General features: G+C 45.5%; 5 protein-coding genes across 5 annotated transcripts; 1 reads left to right on the top strand and 4 right to left on the bottom strand.

Annotated features, from left to right (window-relative positions):
- Positions 1-716: 716 nt before the first annotated feature.
- On the bottom strand, positions 717-3,317 carry C8R40DRAFT_1101437 (uncharacterized protein). Its single transcript, XM_046227949.1, has 6 exons — positions 2,896-3,317; positions 1,611-2,831; positions 1,428-1,559; positions 1,235-1,370; positions 956-1,154; positions 717-908 (listed from the first exon to the last, which is right to left on the bottom strand). The coding sequence occupies exons 1-6, from the start codon at positions 3,224-3,226 to the stop codon at positions 903-905; spliced, it is 2,025 nt and encodes a 674-aa protein (XP_046086930.1). The 5' UTR covers positions 3,227-3,317; the 3' UTR covers positions 717-902.
- A 2,207-nt stretch (positions 3,318-5,524) lies between these two features.
- Positions 5,525-6,906, top strand: C8R40DRAFT_1069056 (glycosyl hydrolase family 61-domain-containing protein; the record flags this gene model as incomplete). The annotated part of the gene is made up of 2 exons (XM_046226073.1): positions 5,525-5,603; positions 5,657-6,906. 2 exons carry the CDS (start codon positions 5,525-5,527, stop codon positions 6,904-6,906), a joined length of 1,329 nt encoding a protein of 442 aa, XP_046086931.1.
- A 974-nt stretch (positions 6,907-7,880) lies between these two features.
- C8R40DRAFT_162368 (uncharacterized protein) lies at positions 7,881-10,869 on the bottom strand. The gene is made up of 11 exons (XM_046234216.1): positions 10,485-10,869; positions 10,233-10,427; positions 10,087-10,166; positions 9,933-10,027; positions 9,744-9,877; positions 9,673-9,690; positions 9,427-9,530; positions 9,232-9,371; positions 8,467-9,182; positions 8,231-8,400; positions 7,881-8,172 (listed from the first exon to the last, which is right to left on the bottom strand). The coding sequence occupies exons 1-11, from the start codon at positions 10,788-10,790 to the stop codon at positions 8,013-8,015; spliced, it is 2,118 nt and encodes a 705-aa protein (XP_046086932.1). The 5' UTR covers positions 10,791-10,869; the 3' UTR covers positions 7,881-8,012.
- A 352-nt stretch (positions 10,870-11,221) lies between these two features.
- C8R40DRAFT_1250282 (uncharacterized protein) lies at positions 11,222-13,991 on the bottom strand. Its single transcript, XM_046233684.1, has 10 exons — positions 13,597-13,991; positions 13,353-13,547; positions 13,215-13,294; positions 13,065-13,159; positions 12,885-13,012; positions 12,740-12,828; positions 12,553-12,683; positions 11,781-12,499; positions 11,552-11,721; positions 11,222-11,481 (listed from the first exon to the last, which is right to left on the bottom strand). The coding sequence occupies exons 1-10, from the start codon at positions 13,957-13,959 to the stop codon at positions 11,352-11,354; spliced, it is 2,100 nt and encodes a 699-aa protein (XP_046086933.1). The 5' UTR covers positions 13,960-13,991; the 3' UTR covers positions 11,222-11,351.
- Positions 13,992-15,320, bottom strand: C8R40DRAFT_1101453 (uncharacterized protein). Its single transcript, XM_046227950.1, has 4 exons — positions 14,814-15,320; positions 14,642-14,747; positions 14,306-14,485; positions 13,992-14,249 (listed from the first exon to the last, which is right to left on the bottom strand). Exons 1-4 carry the CDS (start codon positions 14,878-14,880, stop codon positions 14,165-14,167), a joined length of 438 nt encoding a protein of 145 aa, XP_046086934.1. The 5' UTR covers positions 14,881-15,320; the 3' UTR covers positions 13,992-14,164.
- Positions 15,321-15,372: the final 52 nt, after the last annotated feature.

The raw sequence follows: 15,372 nt of genomic DNA on the forward strand, positions 1-15,372 counted from the left end.
CCCTCATCGTCTTACATTCTTTACCACTCTGGCCTTTTGGCTTAGATCAAGTGTAGTATCTGTTCTTAATAGTTTAACCACTATTACGAGGGCACCGCCCTCCGTATTTGGTTATCTAATTTTTGCCGCCCTTGCTCCTTCGTGCTCTGCTTGCAACATGGGGGACGTGATGACCTTGCTACTGCAGTACTGGCTTGTGTCGTCGGGGGATCTTGTTTTCTTTCTCTTCTTTGCTTACACCTTTGTGATACCGTCAGTTGACGGTTAGCGGGTTGAAGCAACGATGAGATGAAAAAACCTTTCTTTTTCTAATTTTTGGAATTCGGGATTTGCTTCCTATGATCTATATATGTTGGTAGTATGTACCAAAGGAGGTGGTTTGCAGGTCAGGAGGAGCGTAACTTGTGGATTTCAATACGCATGTGGGTTATATACCCATTAATTCATATCCTATCCTATCTCATCATCTTCATTGTACGGGCTCTTAATTGAAGTTCTTTCCTCTACTGGATTGGATTGCTGGTGCTCTGGGCGGGATGTGGTTGCACGGTTTACACTATCTAGTATATACAGTGTACATTGCTATGCAAAGGACAATGTAAGCAGTGGTCGTGTAGGCGGAATGGGAAGATAGCGAATGAGAGCAAGTGAAATCATGAAATAGCATGAGTACATAGATGAATGACATTATGTAGACTCGAACCAGTCTGCTGCTGAGAAGCGATATGCGGAATCACTTTCTCGGCTTCGCTGACACCTTTGAGCACCAGTTTCCAAAGTGTCAACATCCGAAGCTACTGGCCCGAGTCTAGACATTATGAAGTAGCGAAAAAAATTGGGTGTATATCGGTGATAAACAATGTTGGGCATGCAAGAAGTGTTCAGTCGATCTTAGAAACTCCTTAGCGCTACGGAAAAATGAGAACTTGGTGAAGGCTGGGAAGGGCAGTCTTACCTTCCTCTGGGCTCTAAGCTCAGATATCTTCTTGTCCACCTCCTTGCTTGACATCCGCACAATATTAATGTACGTATACGACTCTCGATGTTTGTCCCGCGCATGTTGTAGCATATCATGTTCATAAGCCTTGTTTTTCGGGAATGAAACCACGTTACACAGTGGAAGGTTTTGGCGTTGGAGTTTCCGAGCGTTGGTGCTAAATTGACGGAAAAAACATCATTCGGAAGTCAGTGAAACATGCATCATACAAGGAATCTCATAAATTCAAGGACTCACTCGCAACAAGCACAGATCACACTTGAAGATGAATATATGTCTTTCCGGTACAGTAATCTGAGATGCCACTTTTGAGGCCAAAGGTCGGGCTCAACGCATGTATCAAACGAAGGAGAATTTGGACCAAATGTCGGAGCTGGATTTTGGGCAATCAATGTAGATTAGTAGGTTCACTATCAAAGAATGAGCTTGCCTGCAGGAAGATTCGATGACTCAAGATTGGTTATTTCAACAGCATTTGGATTTTGGCCATTCATGCTACTAGCTACAGACAGTTGGGCGGAACTTTGAGGAGATGGAGTCGATTTCAAACCCTTCCCCGAGTCTGTTTATAGGCTCAGCATTGGCATCTTTCTTGCTCGAAAATTTGACATACTGCGATTTTTCCTGTTCAAAGATCTATTTTCTCTCGAATGTCTCTGAGAAGCCTGAACGTTGGCTTGATATTCTTCGAGAGAAAGATCTACGATATCAGGCGAATCTCCTCTTGAATCACTTTGAATCCTTTGTTTACCTGCAGGGAAGTCCATAACGCCAGGATCATTCTCTCCGAAATCGTCCAGAGTTGTGAGATCGATAAAGGATGAAAGTTTTTCATTACGCTGACGGATTTTCCCCGGGTCAGTGAGTGTATCTCGACGTCCATTCGAAATTGCATCCGGTGATGGAACATTTGTCGATTTAGACACCGTCCCTTGTAAAAAATTGGTATCATCGTCGTCGCTCTCGATTATGATGGGGGTAAATTTCCGGTTTGATGCCTGGAGGCCCTGGCGCCTTTCCTCAACAGTGTCTTTGTGACATTCCAGCTTGTCGGTTTCCTTCGTGATTTCTGTCGAACAGGACGAACGCTCAGTTTGAGTTGAAGGATTGGAACGGAAGCCTTTTGAATCATTCTTCGCCTTTTCTTCATCCAACTTCGAATTAAGATCACCCTCATCCGAAAAGAGCTCATCAACCTCATCCTCCGAAAGTTCGGTCTCAGCAGAGTCATCTGTAAATTCACGTTCAGAGAACGCGTGAATCTTCGGGAGGGGTAAACTCGAATATTGGTTGACTGGTGATAGATGTATTGGTCCTGAGGACATTGGTAATATGTGAGGACTGGAGGCAGAGCCAGTCGGTGGTTCGGAAAACGGTTGAGAGCAATCCTGGCGTACTTCCGACCCCGATCTGGCCACAAAAGAAAGTGCGGATATTGGAGCAGGCTCTACCACACCAATTTTGGAATGATTAGCATCTACATGGGACTCAGCTGTTTTGATACCTGGACGTATTGGAAGTCCATCGTTATTCACCAGCGGAGTGCATTGAACACTTTTGGCCAGAAAAGAGTCAAACGAGTCATGGACATCCTTCCGTCTACTCCTTGTAGGCGACACCGAATTCCTCAGAGTAGCAGGAAGGGGTGAAACTACCAAGACTCTGCTACGTTTACTGTTCGAAGCACAGACGGAGGAGCAGTCATTACTTGCCGCGTAGTCATCGACTGAAGAATGCTTTCGCTTGGGCGCCGGAGATTCTGAAGCTGTTGGTAAATCGATTTCTGCTTCTACTTTAGATGAATCGATGACTGATTTCAGCACTTTCTTATAATCTGTCGCAAAGGAAAAAAGTTTACTGGTTATGAACAATTTATCATATATCAGCATCGGCTTTACCTCTCAAAAAGAATTTGTTCTTTGGTAATTGTATAATAGAATTGGAAGAAAATTCTAATCGAGAATCCACAATCCACAAGTACCTATTCTGGTAGAGCGGATGTGGGATTCGATTTTTAAACGATCCATCCCAAGGTAGAGACCATCCTTGAGGATCGTCAAGATGAACATGCAGGCTTCCTGCCTTCTCGTTGATGTAAATATCCCCTGGTGCTCCTAGAAAGCGAGGTGGCTTTCGACGTCCATGAAACTGGGTGAATTCACGGTAATCTAGCCGATGAGCGCGGTCATCATACGGAAAGAACTTCCTTTGGATAGGTCTGAAATCCATTTCAAGGTTCAAAGATAAAAGATGCCAAGATTCTGAGTCGAGTTGAAGTTCAATCAAGTTGGCAATGGAAGTTCTGAGTGATGACGGGCGCTAATGCATTTTCTGTCCTGACAAATCTCTTCAAACGCCAAGTTTGCGTACTCATTTCTTGTGACCTTTTTGCAATTTCCTCCCCTTATTGGAATGGATTCGGTCTAACGCAAGCGCTTTCGTAGCTAGGCTGATACCTTCCTGCTTTACCAGCAACGTCCATCCATCGAAGTTGAACATGCTGGCCAGATTCAACCAGATTCGTATATCTGTATGTATCGCATGCCTTTCTCTATGTGCTTTTTAATCCGACCATCTACGTCTAAAAGGCTCCCTTCACAATACCCGGATCTTGTAAACCATCCTCAAGTCCACAGTGATACTATTACGCTAGTCGGCTTATATATACCTCTTGAGCCACCCTGCGAATATTCCTCCTCATTTCCCCTCGGGGTCATCTTTGCTCTGTTGATGGAGGTCACGAAAGCACGGGTACATCGGGTCGAGGAGATCAGACAGTGGAAAAGGACCAATGGTTTCGATTAGATCCTGCAGATAATCTTGAGAATCGATTCGCATTTGTATCCCAGTTCGACGATACGATTGCAAGTTACTTTCTATCTATCTATCTGTCGCGAAATGACGCGGTTTTTGCGTATGCTTCTTGTTATCCCCACGAAAAGTAACTGAGACTTCCCGATACAGATATCACAGAGACCTAAGAGCTCTTTGACTTTGAGATCAAGTTAAGTGAGGGGCAATTAGAATTCCATTCTTTTGCGAACACGAAATGGGAAGAGTTGTTGGCAGAATGTCGGCCTAAGTATGGTGAATTTGGAAAGAAAGGGAACATGCCTTCTTTCAGGGATATTTCGGTGAATGGAGAACCAGGGGACTCTACTAGAAGCGCAGGGAAACCAGCACACCCCTAGTGGCTCAAATACTTTGGGTCAAGGAGGTAAAACGGAGGAAAACTCGGACAGTCCTGAAAGGGCAAAGTATGGGAAGGATATGTACGCTTCGCTTCCTCGATACCAACTGTTTTCTTCGATTCGTTTCGCAGTTTGCATTCCGTAGCTACGACCTTACGATTGCAGCATCGTATCCCTACTACTTTAATGTGTTGTGCCCCCGGTGCTGTCGCATCGAATGTACTTTCAACGACCTTTGCGGACGAACGACTGATTCAAGAGCATCTTTCTTTGGGAATATCTTAAGGCAAAGGAGAATGATACGAACTAGATATGCAGCTTACCATTTACTGCCCTCGTCCTGTCATTTTTCATTTCCACTCAACTTTCTGCGAGGACGACGGCGCAATCGTTTCCGCAGAGTTAGCCTTCATCTGGTCTTCATACATACATACATACGTTGATCAATTCTACACGCACGCCTTTAAAGCTTGTTGCGGCATGGAATTCGTTTTGCACGATGCATGAATATCGGATAACAGTGGCACTTAGTCGAATTCAACCTCGAAAGACTATCCTTAACCATGGTGTTATCCTAGAGCTTGATGAACTCGGGTTGGCAAAGGAAGACGCAGCACACGTTCCTTGAAGATCGGCTGATTCCTGCAGGAAACGAGTCGTTATCTGGTTCATGAAATTCATTTCTTTCTCCTCATCCCATGCTCTTTCGCAGGCATCCCTGGCCACCCGAGGGCCGATGGTGTACAACGACGGCGATTGACCCCTGTTGACTCTGCCATGTTTGATGCTCGTGGAGCTTTGATTTACGGTGTTGAGATGAAACCGCATTGATGATGCACAGAAAAGCAATAAATGCTGCTAAAGTGCGGTGCAAAATTGATTCGAAGCTTCCGGCGGAATTGTGAGTTGTACGATACTGGAATCTGACTGTAACTTTGACGGAAATCCATTGGCACACATGTATAAGGATCTATATGGGTCGCAGCATTCGTCGTTAAGTGGGCGCGAAACTGCACGAAAGTTTGAAGGCTGGGAGAGGCTAGGTGGGGGCCTGGTGTACAGCCATGGTGATGGATAAATTACCAAATGAGGATATCAACAACTCCAAATTTGTATCGCTTAAAATTCTTTATCAACCCGGTCTTTTTCGCCGGCTTTCTTTCTCTACCTTTCTTTCTCTTCCCTTTCTCCCCTTTTAGTGTTCACAAAGGCTCGTCGTCGAATCACCTCCCATTCTCTTCCTTGAGCGCACTCATTATAACGGATAACGAATTCACCCTCTCTAACTTGATTTTTGTCCACCACAACACACTCGCTCTGCTTTGATTCGACAACAATGCACGCCTCTACACTTTTTGCTTCTTTTGCTACCGCAGCTCTTGTATCTCTCGCCAATGCCCATGGAATTGTCTCCAGTGAGTTTATTCACCTCACTTTTCATGTTCACATTGCTAACAATAAATACTAGAGATTGAGGTTGCTGGCCAGACCTTCGAGTCGCCTCTTATTGGAGCCAGCGGAGATAATGGACCTTTCTACGTTCCTACAGACAACAGTCCAATCACCGACGTGACTTCGGAGAATATGTTCTGCGGCTCCGTCGCGACGGCAGCGACAAGTACTCCTTCAATCGACCTTTCACAAGGCAACACGATATCCTTCTACTGGGAAAGTGGATATTCTACTTCTAACTGGCCACACAACACCGGTCCCATATTCTTATACATGGCTAAATGCGATAGTGACTGTACATCCCAGACTGCATCTTCCACCAACTTCATCAAGATCGAGCAGCAGGGATTCGTCAACGGGGCTTGGGCACAAGCTGCTTTGAACACTGGCTCACCTGTCACATTCACGATTCCATCGGACCTCGCGTCAGGCAACTACCTCATCCGTCACGAAATCATCAATCTCGCTTCCACTGATGAGAATTTTCCTGCTTGCTCTCAGTTTGCGATTACGGGTGGAAGCAACACGTACTCGAGTGCTCAGACGGCTCAGTTCCCAGGAGCTTATTCTGCCACTGATGCTGGTCTTGCTGATGCGGGAAGCGCGATTTACTCAGTCAAGACCAATGCAGAGTATACGTTCCCTGGCCCTGATCCTGTTCTTTCTTCCGACGGATCTGACTCTTCCGCATCGGGAAGTTCATCAGACTCTAACTCTGCCAGCTCGTCATCTTCGACTGTTGCAAGCATTAGTAGCTCTGCTGGTGCCACTGCCACTGTCGCCACCGGTGCTACATCTAGTTCCAGTACGGCTACTGGTGTCGTTGTGCTTCCTTCTTCTGTCCGCCTCGCTTCCGCTTCAGTTACTCTTGCTACAACCACTTCTTCAGTCTCAGTATCTGCTGTCACCACTCCAGCCGCAGCCACCGGTTCCAGCTCTAGCTCGGACATTGATACCTGTGCAACCCAGTGGACGACGTGTAACGCTGCCTACATGAGTGCAACTGCTTCCGATAACTCGACCACTGTTGCGTATAGTTGTCAGACAGCGTACGTCAACTGTGTGGCTCAGGCTGAGTCTGCTGTCGAGAGCTCTTCGGTTGCCACTGCTGTCACTTCTGAAGTTGCCAGTTCTTCGAGTGCCGCCGATGCAATGGCTACGATCGATACTGCTGCTGCTACCAGCACTCCCGTCGTCAACTCTCGTGCGTTTGCCAAGCACCTCCGCCGTCATCACGCTGGTGTTTCGAGACTCGATTTCCATTAAATCACTCATTGGATCCCTGTCATTCGTGTCGCTTTGCTTTCGTCGCTTTATCCATTGTGTATCATGTTATTCACCATATCCACCCTATCCCCTTCCCCCAAACACATAAACACCCGTCTTTTGATGACTCTCTCTCCATCTCCCTCTCACCCGTCCTCGGTGACTGTATCTTTATTTTTATGATTTTTACTATTTATTTCCCCTACGTCATCATCATGGAAACTAGCAAGATCTAGTATTCCTTTGCTCGTCCCCTCTTTGTCTGTGCAATCATGCGTGCATATTGCGCATTCGTCTGTTTTAGTGCTAGGCGCGATTCAATGGGCATAATTGTAGCTAGTCCTACCCGGTCTATTTGCTTGCTATTTATCGTTGTTCAACGTTGCTTTCTGCGATGCATACTGTGTATGTATTACCCACGTATAACGCTCATCAAAAATATGAACCCATGTACATACATGAAGTACTAGTGTGATAACTGCAAGCTTCCCCAGCTTCAAGGATTGATCAGAAATAAAATGTGGAGTACCCAGTTGACCGAGGTCATTTACATCGCGTTATGGTTACCTCAATAATAGCGTGTTTATTTTTTATCGTACCTTTCTACTTTGCCTCCCTACCTCCTCCTGCTTACTCTAACCCTCATGCATTCGTGTACCTTCCACCTCCTTCCCTTCCCAAAATCCACTCATCTTCATGAAGCATGCTGCCCTAATGCTACCATACGTATATTCATTTCGACCGGATACAAACGCCGGAGAAGCAGGACGCAAAGAGATTAAGTACGAGGGGGAGGAGGTAAAGAGAAGATACACGCTTCTTCCCCGAACTCCTTTTTTCATTTATGATCCATCAATCAAATGTACGGGCCATGCCTACACGCGTTACTCTTCGTTGTACCGATCTTCCGAATCGAACTCGATAAGACAGCGCGTTGGACAGTCTGAAAACGCGTTTATCCGACCTTCGAATGGCTGTCGGACTTAGAATTGGAACCTTGACAAGCTTGTTCCGACGAACTTGATTTTGAATCTCGGCACAGAAAAATCGATGCATAAATTCATGTATTTGCCGTGAATTCAAGATTATGTACGATCTATGTATTATTATTGAGATGCGACACGAAGCGAAAGTGCGCTGGAATAGAATTGTCTATACAACGACTGTATGGGACGACGAGGGTTGAAGTACCAATGTTCTTGGATATCTCCAAGGTCAGAGGTATGGAGGGGAGTTGGACTATCGAGAATGACAGTGTCAATATGACTACATGAGGAAAGAAGGGTTGAATATCAAGGCTTCCTGTAAAACCACTAACACTCACCTCTCCACCAGGTGCTGTTGTAACTTAGACATGTCGACCTCTTGATGACAGTGCGCGCAGCAAATGGGATCATTCCTTCCATCTATCTTGCGCAGGATTCTTTTGGCGGCCTTTTTAGATTTTTTCGACATGTTAATTTTGAGGTCGTGCTTCCAATGATCACGGGAAAACTGCGAGAGATGAAGGTATATATGGGTACAAGGGGGTATCCAATAGAAGACAAGAAGATTGCTTACCACTATGGGCCACCAAAGACAGAGGGATTTTTGATCAAAAGAACAGGTTACACATTGAATAAGAGGATTAGCAGAGTACAACTCTTGTATTGTCGTTGTTGTAGGATCAAGAGAACACGATTTGATGATTGTTTGCATCACCGGAAGACAATGATCACTGAGAACGAGTGTGCGAGGCGTCCACGGCCCATACTCGTGAAAATCATAGTAATGTGACTGAAACGTCTCCATGCGCTTGTGACTGATTTTGCTCGGGCATTTATTCCGGAAACAACAACGATGATAAAACATTTGAGGATAGTGCATTGCTTTTTTGCACTGTATACACTCGAAAATCGACGTGGCCAGATAGAGATCGGATTCCACAAGCAAGGTTGGACCTCGCTTGGATTTCTGCACCACCATCAGTAATTCTTGGATTTGTGCCAGCCTCCACTTGTCAATGAAGTGAGGTAGATGTTCAGAGAGCTTGGCTGAAAAGTCAACTTGTTCTTCAACAGGGGTATCCCATATCAAGTTTTCGAAAACATTGGCGGTAAGGATATCGCCTATAGCAGGGAGAGGCTCTCGAAAGTCTGATTTAGAGTTAATTCGTTGATACGCCTGTGATAGCTGTACGTAACGCGCTCTTATGACATGAACAGTTTCAATTTCCAGCCGCGCTGTCCGGTGATTCGAGAGCAATTCCACCAGTTCGTCTTTGATGTTCACCCAACCTGAACCAACACTCAGAAAAATGCGGCCAGGTAGAATTGAACTTCATACCTTCTTCTGTGAGGTTTCTCGATTGATTCACTATCCTTGCGTATTCGAAATATATTTGTTCGTGAGTCCGATACATGCCCCTCTTTTCGATGTGTTCTACTTCTTCACGCCAACCAAGTTTTCCTAGTCGGGCAAGAATACTATTACGGACGTAGATTTGTCGGTCAACATGACTCAGTATGAGAAAATACTCACTCTGTCTTTCGGTGATCACAGAGATTGTTAAGTTCTATCGCGCGTTGATCCAATCTATTTTGATTCCACTTTCGACATACACACCTGAAGGAGAAAAAATTCCGCTCGACGGAATTACCAAAATTCAGTGCAACTGATATATCATGTGACCGGCGATATACCCGATATAGTTTATCCGCGGTCACATGATATATCAGTTACGCTGAATTGTTACGATTCCGTCGAGCGGAATTTTTTCTCTTTCCGGTGTGATAAATGACTATGCTGGAGAGTCGTTTGAGCAGGAGAATATTCTGAACTGCGCTTTGAGAACACACCTCCCTGATTTCCTGTAGATCTTTCTGCTTTTGACGAATCCATTGCTCACGGTCGGCTGGCGTTTCAAGTGCTTCATACGTATACTCTGCTTTGTAGCGAGTGGCCCATTTATTGCTTGCCACGGTTATCGACGCTGGTACAATTCCAGATAAAGCAGTGTAATGTCTAATCGCAAAGAGGGGACTTACTATTTCCAACCCAAACTACCTCCGACGGTAGAATATCAGAGTTTCGGTATTCTGGAGGTTGCTTATTGAGATACTCGTCGTTGTATAGAGGGAGCCTTATGTGAGAAAAGAGGAATTCTTGACCAATGCAAAGGAGTGATACCGAGACGCTTACACTGTAATAACACAATTCTTGCAGACTCTAGCACGAAATCTCCATAGCACGTTCTCGCACCGCCCTTTGTGGTTGCAAACCTATATGGAATAATTGATTAGATACACCTCATAATCTTGACATAGTTATAGTTTAGCTGAATTCACATAACAATAGGCATCATAAATAAGACGAGCATACTGAGGTTCGTTTAAGTCGTTAGGACGAGGCGGAAGACCTTTCACGTTTGCACGTGCGACGCGCCAGATGGCTTCTAAAGACTTGCTCATCAAGAGCCCTCGAAGGTCTTTCGACGTTCGAGCAAGGCGTAAAAGATCACCAGGATCAAGGTGACAAAAGATCTGAACAACGTATCATTAGTACTTGATGCAGCAATTTGTTATCAAACTATTGCTTGCCTCCAAGACCACATCCAACGGAACGTCCTTCGCTAATCGTTCCAGTTTTCCACGAGCATTCTTGAATCGTTCAACGCTCGTGCCTCTAGAGGGCTGGGTGATCTTCGATGTGCCCTTCCGAGATTTTTTTCGGGGTGGCCCGCCTTTCTCTTCATGTTCTACTAATTCCAGTCCCTCTGATGTAGACTCCCTGACGCGCTTTCGGCCAGCTTCGGTGATAGCAGAAGATGATTCCTTGAGCACAGGAGTGTGCTGCTTTTGGATGGCCGTGGCTTTGACCTGAATACGAAGGGATCGACGACTCATGAAAGTGATATTACAGGAAGAGACTGTCGAATGTCAGGTTGTGGTAAAAAATCAAGTGCTGAAGCGTTACAAATTGAAATAACGTCAAATCACGGTCACGTTGCATGTTCCACTGACTCATTCGAGCTCATTCGATGGTCTGTAGGTACGGAAATTTCTGGTGAAGACCAGCAAAAGTGATTCTGGCTAGCGAAATCAAAGACGACAGTCTGAGAGAGTCGAGGAGGGGGTATATAAATCAAGAACTTCAATGGTCAGAAGAAACTTTGAATGAAGGAAAATAGAGAAAAGGAACGAATTAATACATAAGTGGGGAGGTAAGAACATTATAATAAGATAAGAGACCTTCTCTTTATCATTGTACCACATAGTCGCCCGAATTAAATTCGACGTGTTTGAGGTCCTTGGCCTTCTAAAGAGACCGCACCCTTGTAAACGTTGCTTGTGCTTGAGAACATATTCCTTGGAGTGAAAGGCAATCGTAACCATGAATTTCGTCATTGAAGTATACAAGAAAAAAAGGCAAATTCTTTAAGATACGACACCGTGCATGCGCAATGGTCAGTCGTAATAAAAAAATCCGACATACAAAGACTGCATGGGGACACGAGGATTGTAGTACCAGTGTTCTTGGATATCTCCCAGGTCAAGGCTAAGGAGAGCAGTCGAAGTGTCAAGAATATCTTTGTGACTATATGAGAAAAGAAGCATTCATATCAGAGCTTATTGCAAAGGACCATTAATACAGCGACGACACTTACCCCGACTCTAAGTGATTTCGTAATTGACTCTTCCGAACCTCCTGATTACAATGCGCGCAACAGATATGATCGTCCGTTGAGCTTGACGTATGCATGGCTCTTTTTGTAGCCTGCTTATATTTGCTCAATTTGTTGAACTTGAGCTTGTGGGACCGATGGTTATTGGAAAACTGCGATGAGATGTGAGCCATAAATGGGTGTATCAGGGGGAGACTAGAAGACTGCTTACTGCGTGGTTCCACCCTAGGCACACAGTTCTGCGACAAGTGGAAGAGCAGGTTACACATTCAATTGGAGGATTGACAGAGCGCAGCTCATGTACCGTCGTGGTGGTCGGGTCAAGCGAACAAGCTTCGAGAAGTTCTTCCATCATCGGAGGCCACTTGTCACTCAGGACGAGTGTGCGAATCATCCACGGCCCATACGCATTATAACCAAAGTAATTCGTCCGAAACATCTCCATCCGTTCGTGACTGATCTTGTTCGGTGATTCATGCTGCAAACAACAGTTATGATAGAACATTTGAGGGTAGTGCATTGCTGTCTTGCACTCTGTGCACTCGAAGATTGTCGTAGCAAGATGAAGGTTAGATACCGCAGGCAAGGTCTTACTCTGTTTTGACTTCTGCACCAACTTCAGCAACTCTTGGATTTTTGCCGGCCTCCACTTATCGATTATGCGAGGTAGGTGTTCGGAAAGCTTTGTTGCAAAGTCTATCACTTCTGTAACAGGAGTGTCCCATATCAGGTCTTCGAAGACCTTGGCCGTAAAGATATCTCCCAAAGCAGGGTAAGGGTCTCGACAATCCGACTTGGAGCAAATTTGACGATATTCTTTTGATAACAGTTCATAACGCGCCCGCATGACACAAAGTCTTTCCGTTTCCAGACGATTCGTCCGGTGTTCCGAGAGCAATTCCACCAGTCCGTCCTTAATGTTCACCCAGCCTAAACCGGCGTCTAGAGATATGTGGTCAAGCAAAAAGAAACAAGTTCCGTACCTTGTTCTGTAAGTTTCCTCGGTTGATTCACTATCTTCACGTATTCGAGATAGAGTTGTTCACGAGTGCCCCTCTTTTCTATATGTTCTGTTTCTTCACCCCAACCAATCTCTCTTAGTCTAACGATGATACTGTAACAAACATGGCTTTGTTAGTTGATGCGACTCAGTTTAAAAGATTACTCAACTCATCTCTTCGTTGATAGCGGAGGCCGTTGATTTCTCTCGAGCGGTCGTTTAACCTTTTTTGATGCCACCTTTTACATAAATTACTATGCTGTTAAGAGTGATAAGAGGGACAAACACAGCCTATGAAACGTTTTTGTGACAAACCTCCTTTATGGCCTGCAGCTGTTTCTTCTTTTGACGAATCCACTCCTCACGATCGCTAGGCGTATCGAGTGCTTCATACTCCGCTTTATACCGAGCGGTCCATTTGTTGCTCGACACAATTCTGGACGCTGGTACAATTGAAAATTAGCAAATATTTATTAGGATAAGAGAGGGGCTGACTGTTTCCGACACGTACTCTCTCCGACGGTAGAATACCAGAGTTACGATATTCGGCAGGCTGCTTATCGAGATACTCATCATCATATAAAGGAAGACTGGATATTGAAGGGTTTTGTGATCAAGGCATAAGAACGATGTGGGGACGCGTACACTACGGTGACACAATTCTTGCAGACCCTAGCACGAAATATCCAAAGTACATTCTCGCAACGCCCTTTATGGTTGCAAATCTATAAGGAAAGGTTGTTTAGATACACCCTATGATCATGATCATGGTATGGGACTCACATAACAATAAGCATCATAGAGAAGACGAGCATACTGAGGTTCGTTCAAGTCATCAGGACGAGGCGGAAGACCTTCCACGTTTGCACGTGCGGCACGCCAGATGGCTTCCGAAGACTTGCTCATCAACATCTGTCGAAGGTCTTTCGACGTTCGAGCAAGGCGTAAAAGATCACCGGGATCGAGGTAACAGAAGATCTGAAGAGTACGCCATTGGCGCTAAACTTGACTAAGAAGCACTGCATACCTCGAAAATCACGTCCAGTGGAACGTCCTTTGCCAATCTTTCAAGTAGACCCAATTTTCCGCGGACTTTTCTGAATTGCTTAGGCATGCGCTGTTTCTTTTTTGTGGAAGTTGCGTCCTCGTCCTCGTCTTCTTCGTCTTCGACATCACTCAAAGGCTGGGCGGTATTCGAAGTGTTCTTCCGAGCCCTTTTCCGAGGTGGCCTGCCTTTCTCCTGCTCACGTCCTGCCACTCCCTCTGACGGAGGCTCCTTGACGCGCTTTCGACCCGCCTTGGTAGCAGTAGCTGATGAATTCTTTGATATTGCATTAGCTCCTTTGCTAGCGACAGTTTTTTCTTGAATTCGAAGAGATCGACGACTCATTGGGTGATGCAAATTGAAGCTTAACTCAAACTCAAGCGCTCATAGCCACTTGAATATTAGCGCCCATGACAAACTTCTAACTACTATACGGTCGAATCGATTGCGAGTCCAATATGATATCGAGTCCATATCCGAATCACTTCCTACCCCATGCAGGCGCAGTCCGGATCAATCTCCTCATACAGCTCTGCGGAGCTTCAAGCTCTCAATTGCAATCCGAGACAACAGATTGACCGGCAGAAATGGCTTCGTTGAGCTTGCTCAGAGTGCTGGCCACAGCGGGGTCGGTCCTGCTCATAACAATGATATCTCTCTCGTAAATGGCTTAGAATGTTCTGATACTCACGAATTAAGGCCGCTTAGAGCAGTCAGCGCCGTCTGCAACCCATCCGCCGTCTGGTCTCGCGCATCGGCGGGAGCGGTTTGGCCTTCGATTAGCGCGGCTGCGATTGTTTTGATTCCATCCCCAGCGCTAGACAAACCAGACTGAGCTGTGGAAACGGCTGAGGTGGTGGCGGCGTCGTTTCTGAATTGTTTTTGCAGAAATTCAGGGGATTTCGAGAAAGAACCCGAAAAAGTTTCAAGTTGGTAGGACACGGTGGCGTGGATTTAAAAAATATTGTTAGTTGAGAGGGTGACCAAAAGCGAAGGAATAAAGTGGACGCGGGACACAAAACCTCACCCATTAATCTTGTTCAGCAGGTTTCCGGTCTCCGCCAAGTCGGAGACAATCTGCAGACGAGCAACGTTACATTGGACATCTCCTATTTGACGTGATTTCAAGGGGGCTGCATGGGTGAGGCAACGGTCAACAGATCGTTCATCATTGCTGTATCTTCATATGATGGACTTACCAGCATCAACGAGCAGGATGAAAACAGCCAGTAGGACGAAAAGGGCAGCAGAAATAATTCGGGCCATTGCGATCGAAAGACAGTTAACGATTGAAGAAAGCGCGATCTGAAATATGAGAGGAGACACCAGGTCAACAAAGTCGAGGGAGGTCAAAGAATTGGAAAGGGCGAAATAATAGGGACGAGGAAGGGCAAATCAAGCCGCTGAATCGAATCAAAAATAGAGAAAGAAAGACCGTGAAGGAATGATACATTCGAAGTCGTGAGCTTTATAGTATGTGCAGTGGTATCTGATGGAAGTCTCAGGTGACCGAACTTGAGTATTGAAGGGATTCCTCAGATGCAATATCACCCGCATATCATGCCAAGCTGCGGGTGCTATCATATAACGACGAACAACAAGAGGCAATGGTGGAAACCTATTCAGCGTTGCATCGTTCCCAGCCTGATAGCGACCAGCAATGAGATCTTGAAGGGCAATCTGAAAAGCCTATTCAGTAATTACTACTATGACATGTTCAATATTCAGCGGCGAACGAATTTATCAATGTCTTGTGCG

The sequence above is a fragment of the Lentinula edodes genome (genome assembly GCF_021015755.1).
Source record: "Lentinula edodes strain Le(Bin) 0899 ss11 chromosome Unknown C8R40scaffold_15, whole genome shotgun sequence".
NCBI classification, from domain to species: domain Eukaryota; kingdom Fungi; phylum Basidiomycota; class Agaricomycetes; order Agaricales; family Omphalotaceae; genus Lentinula; species Lentinula edodes.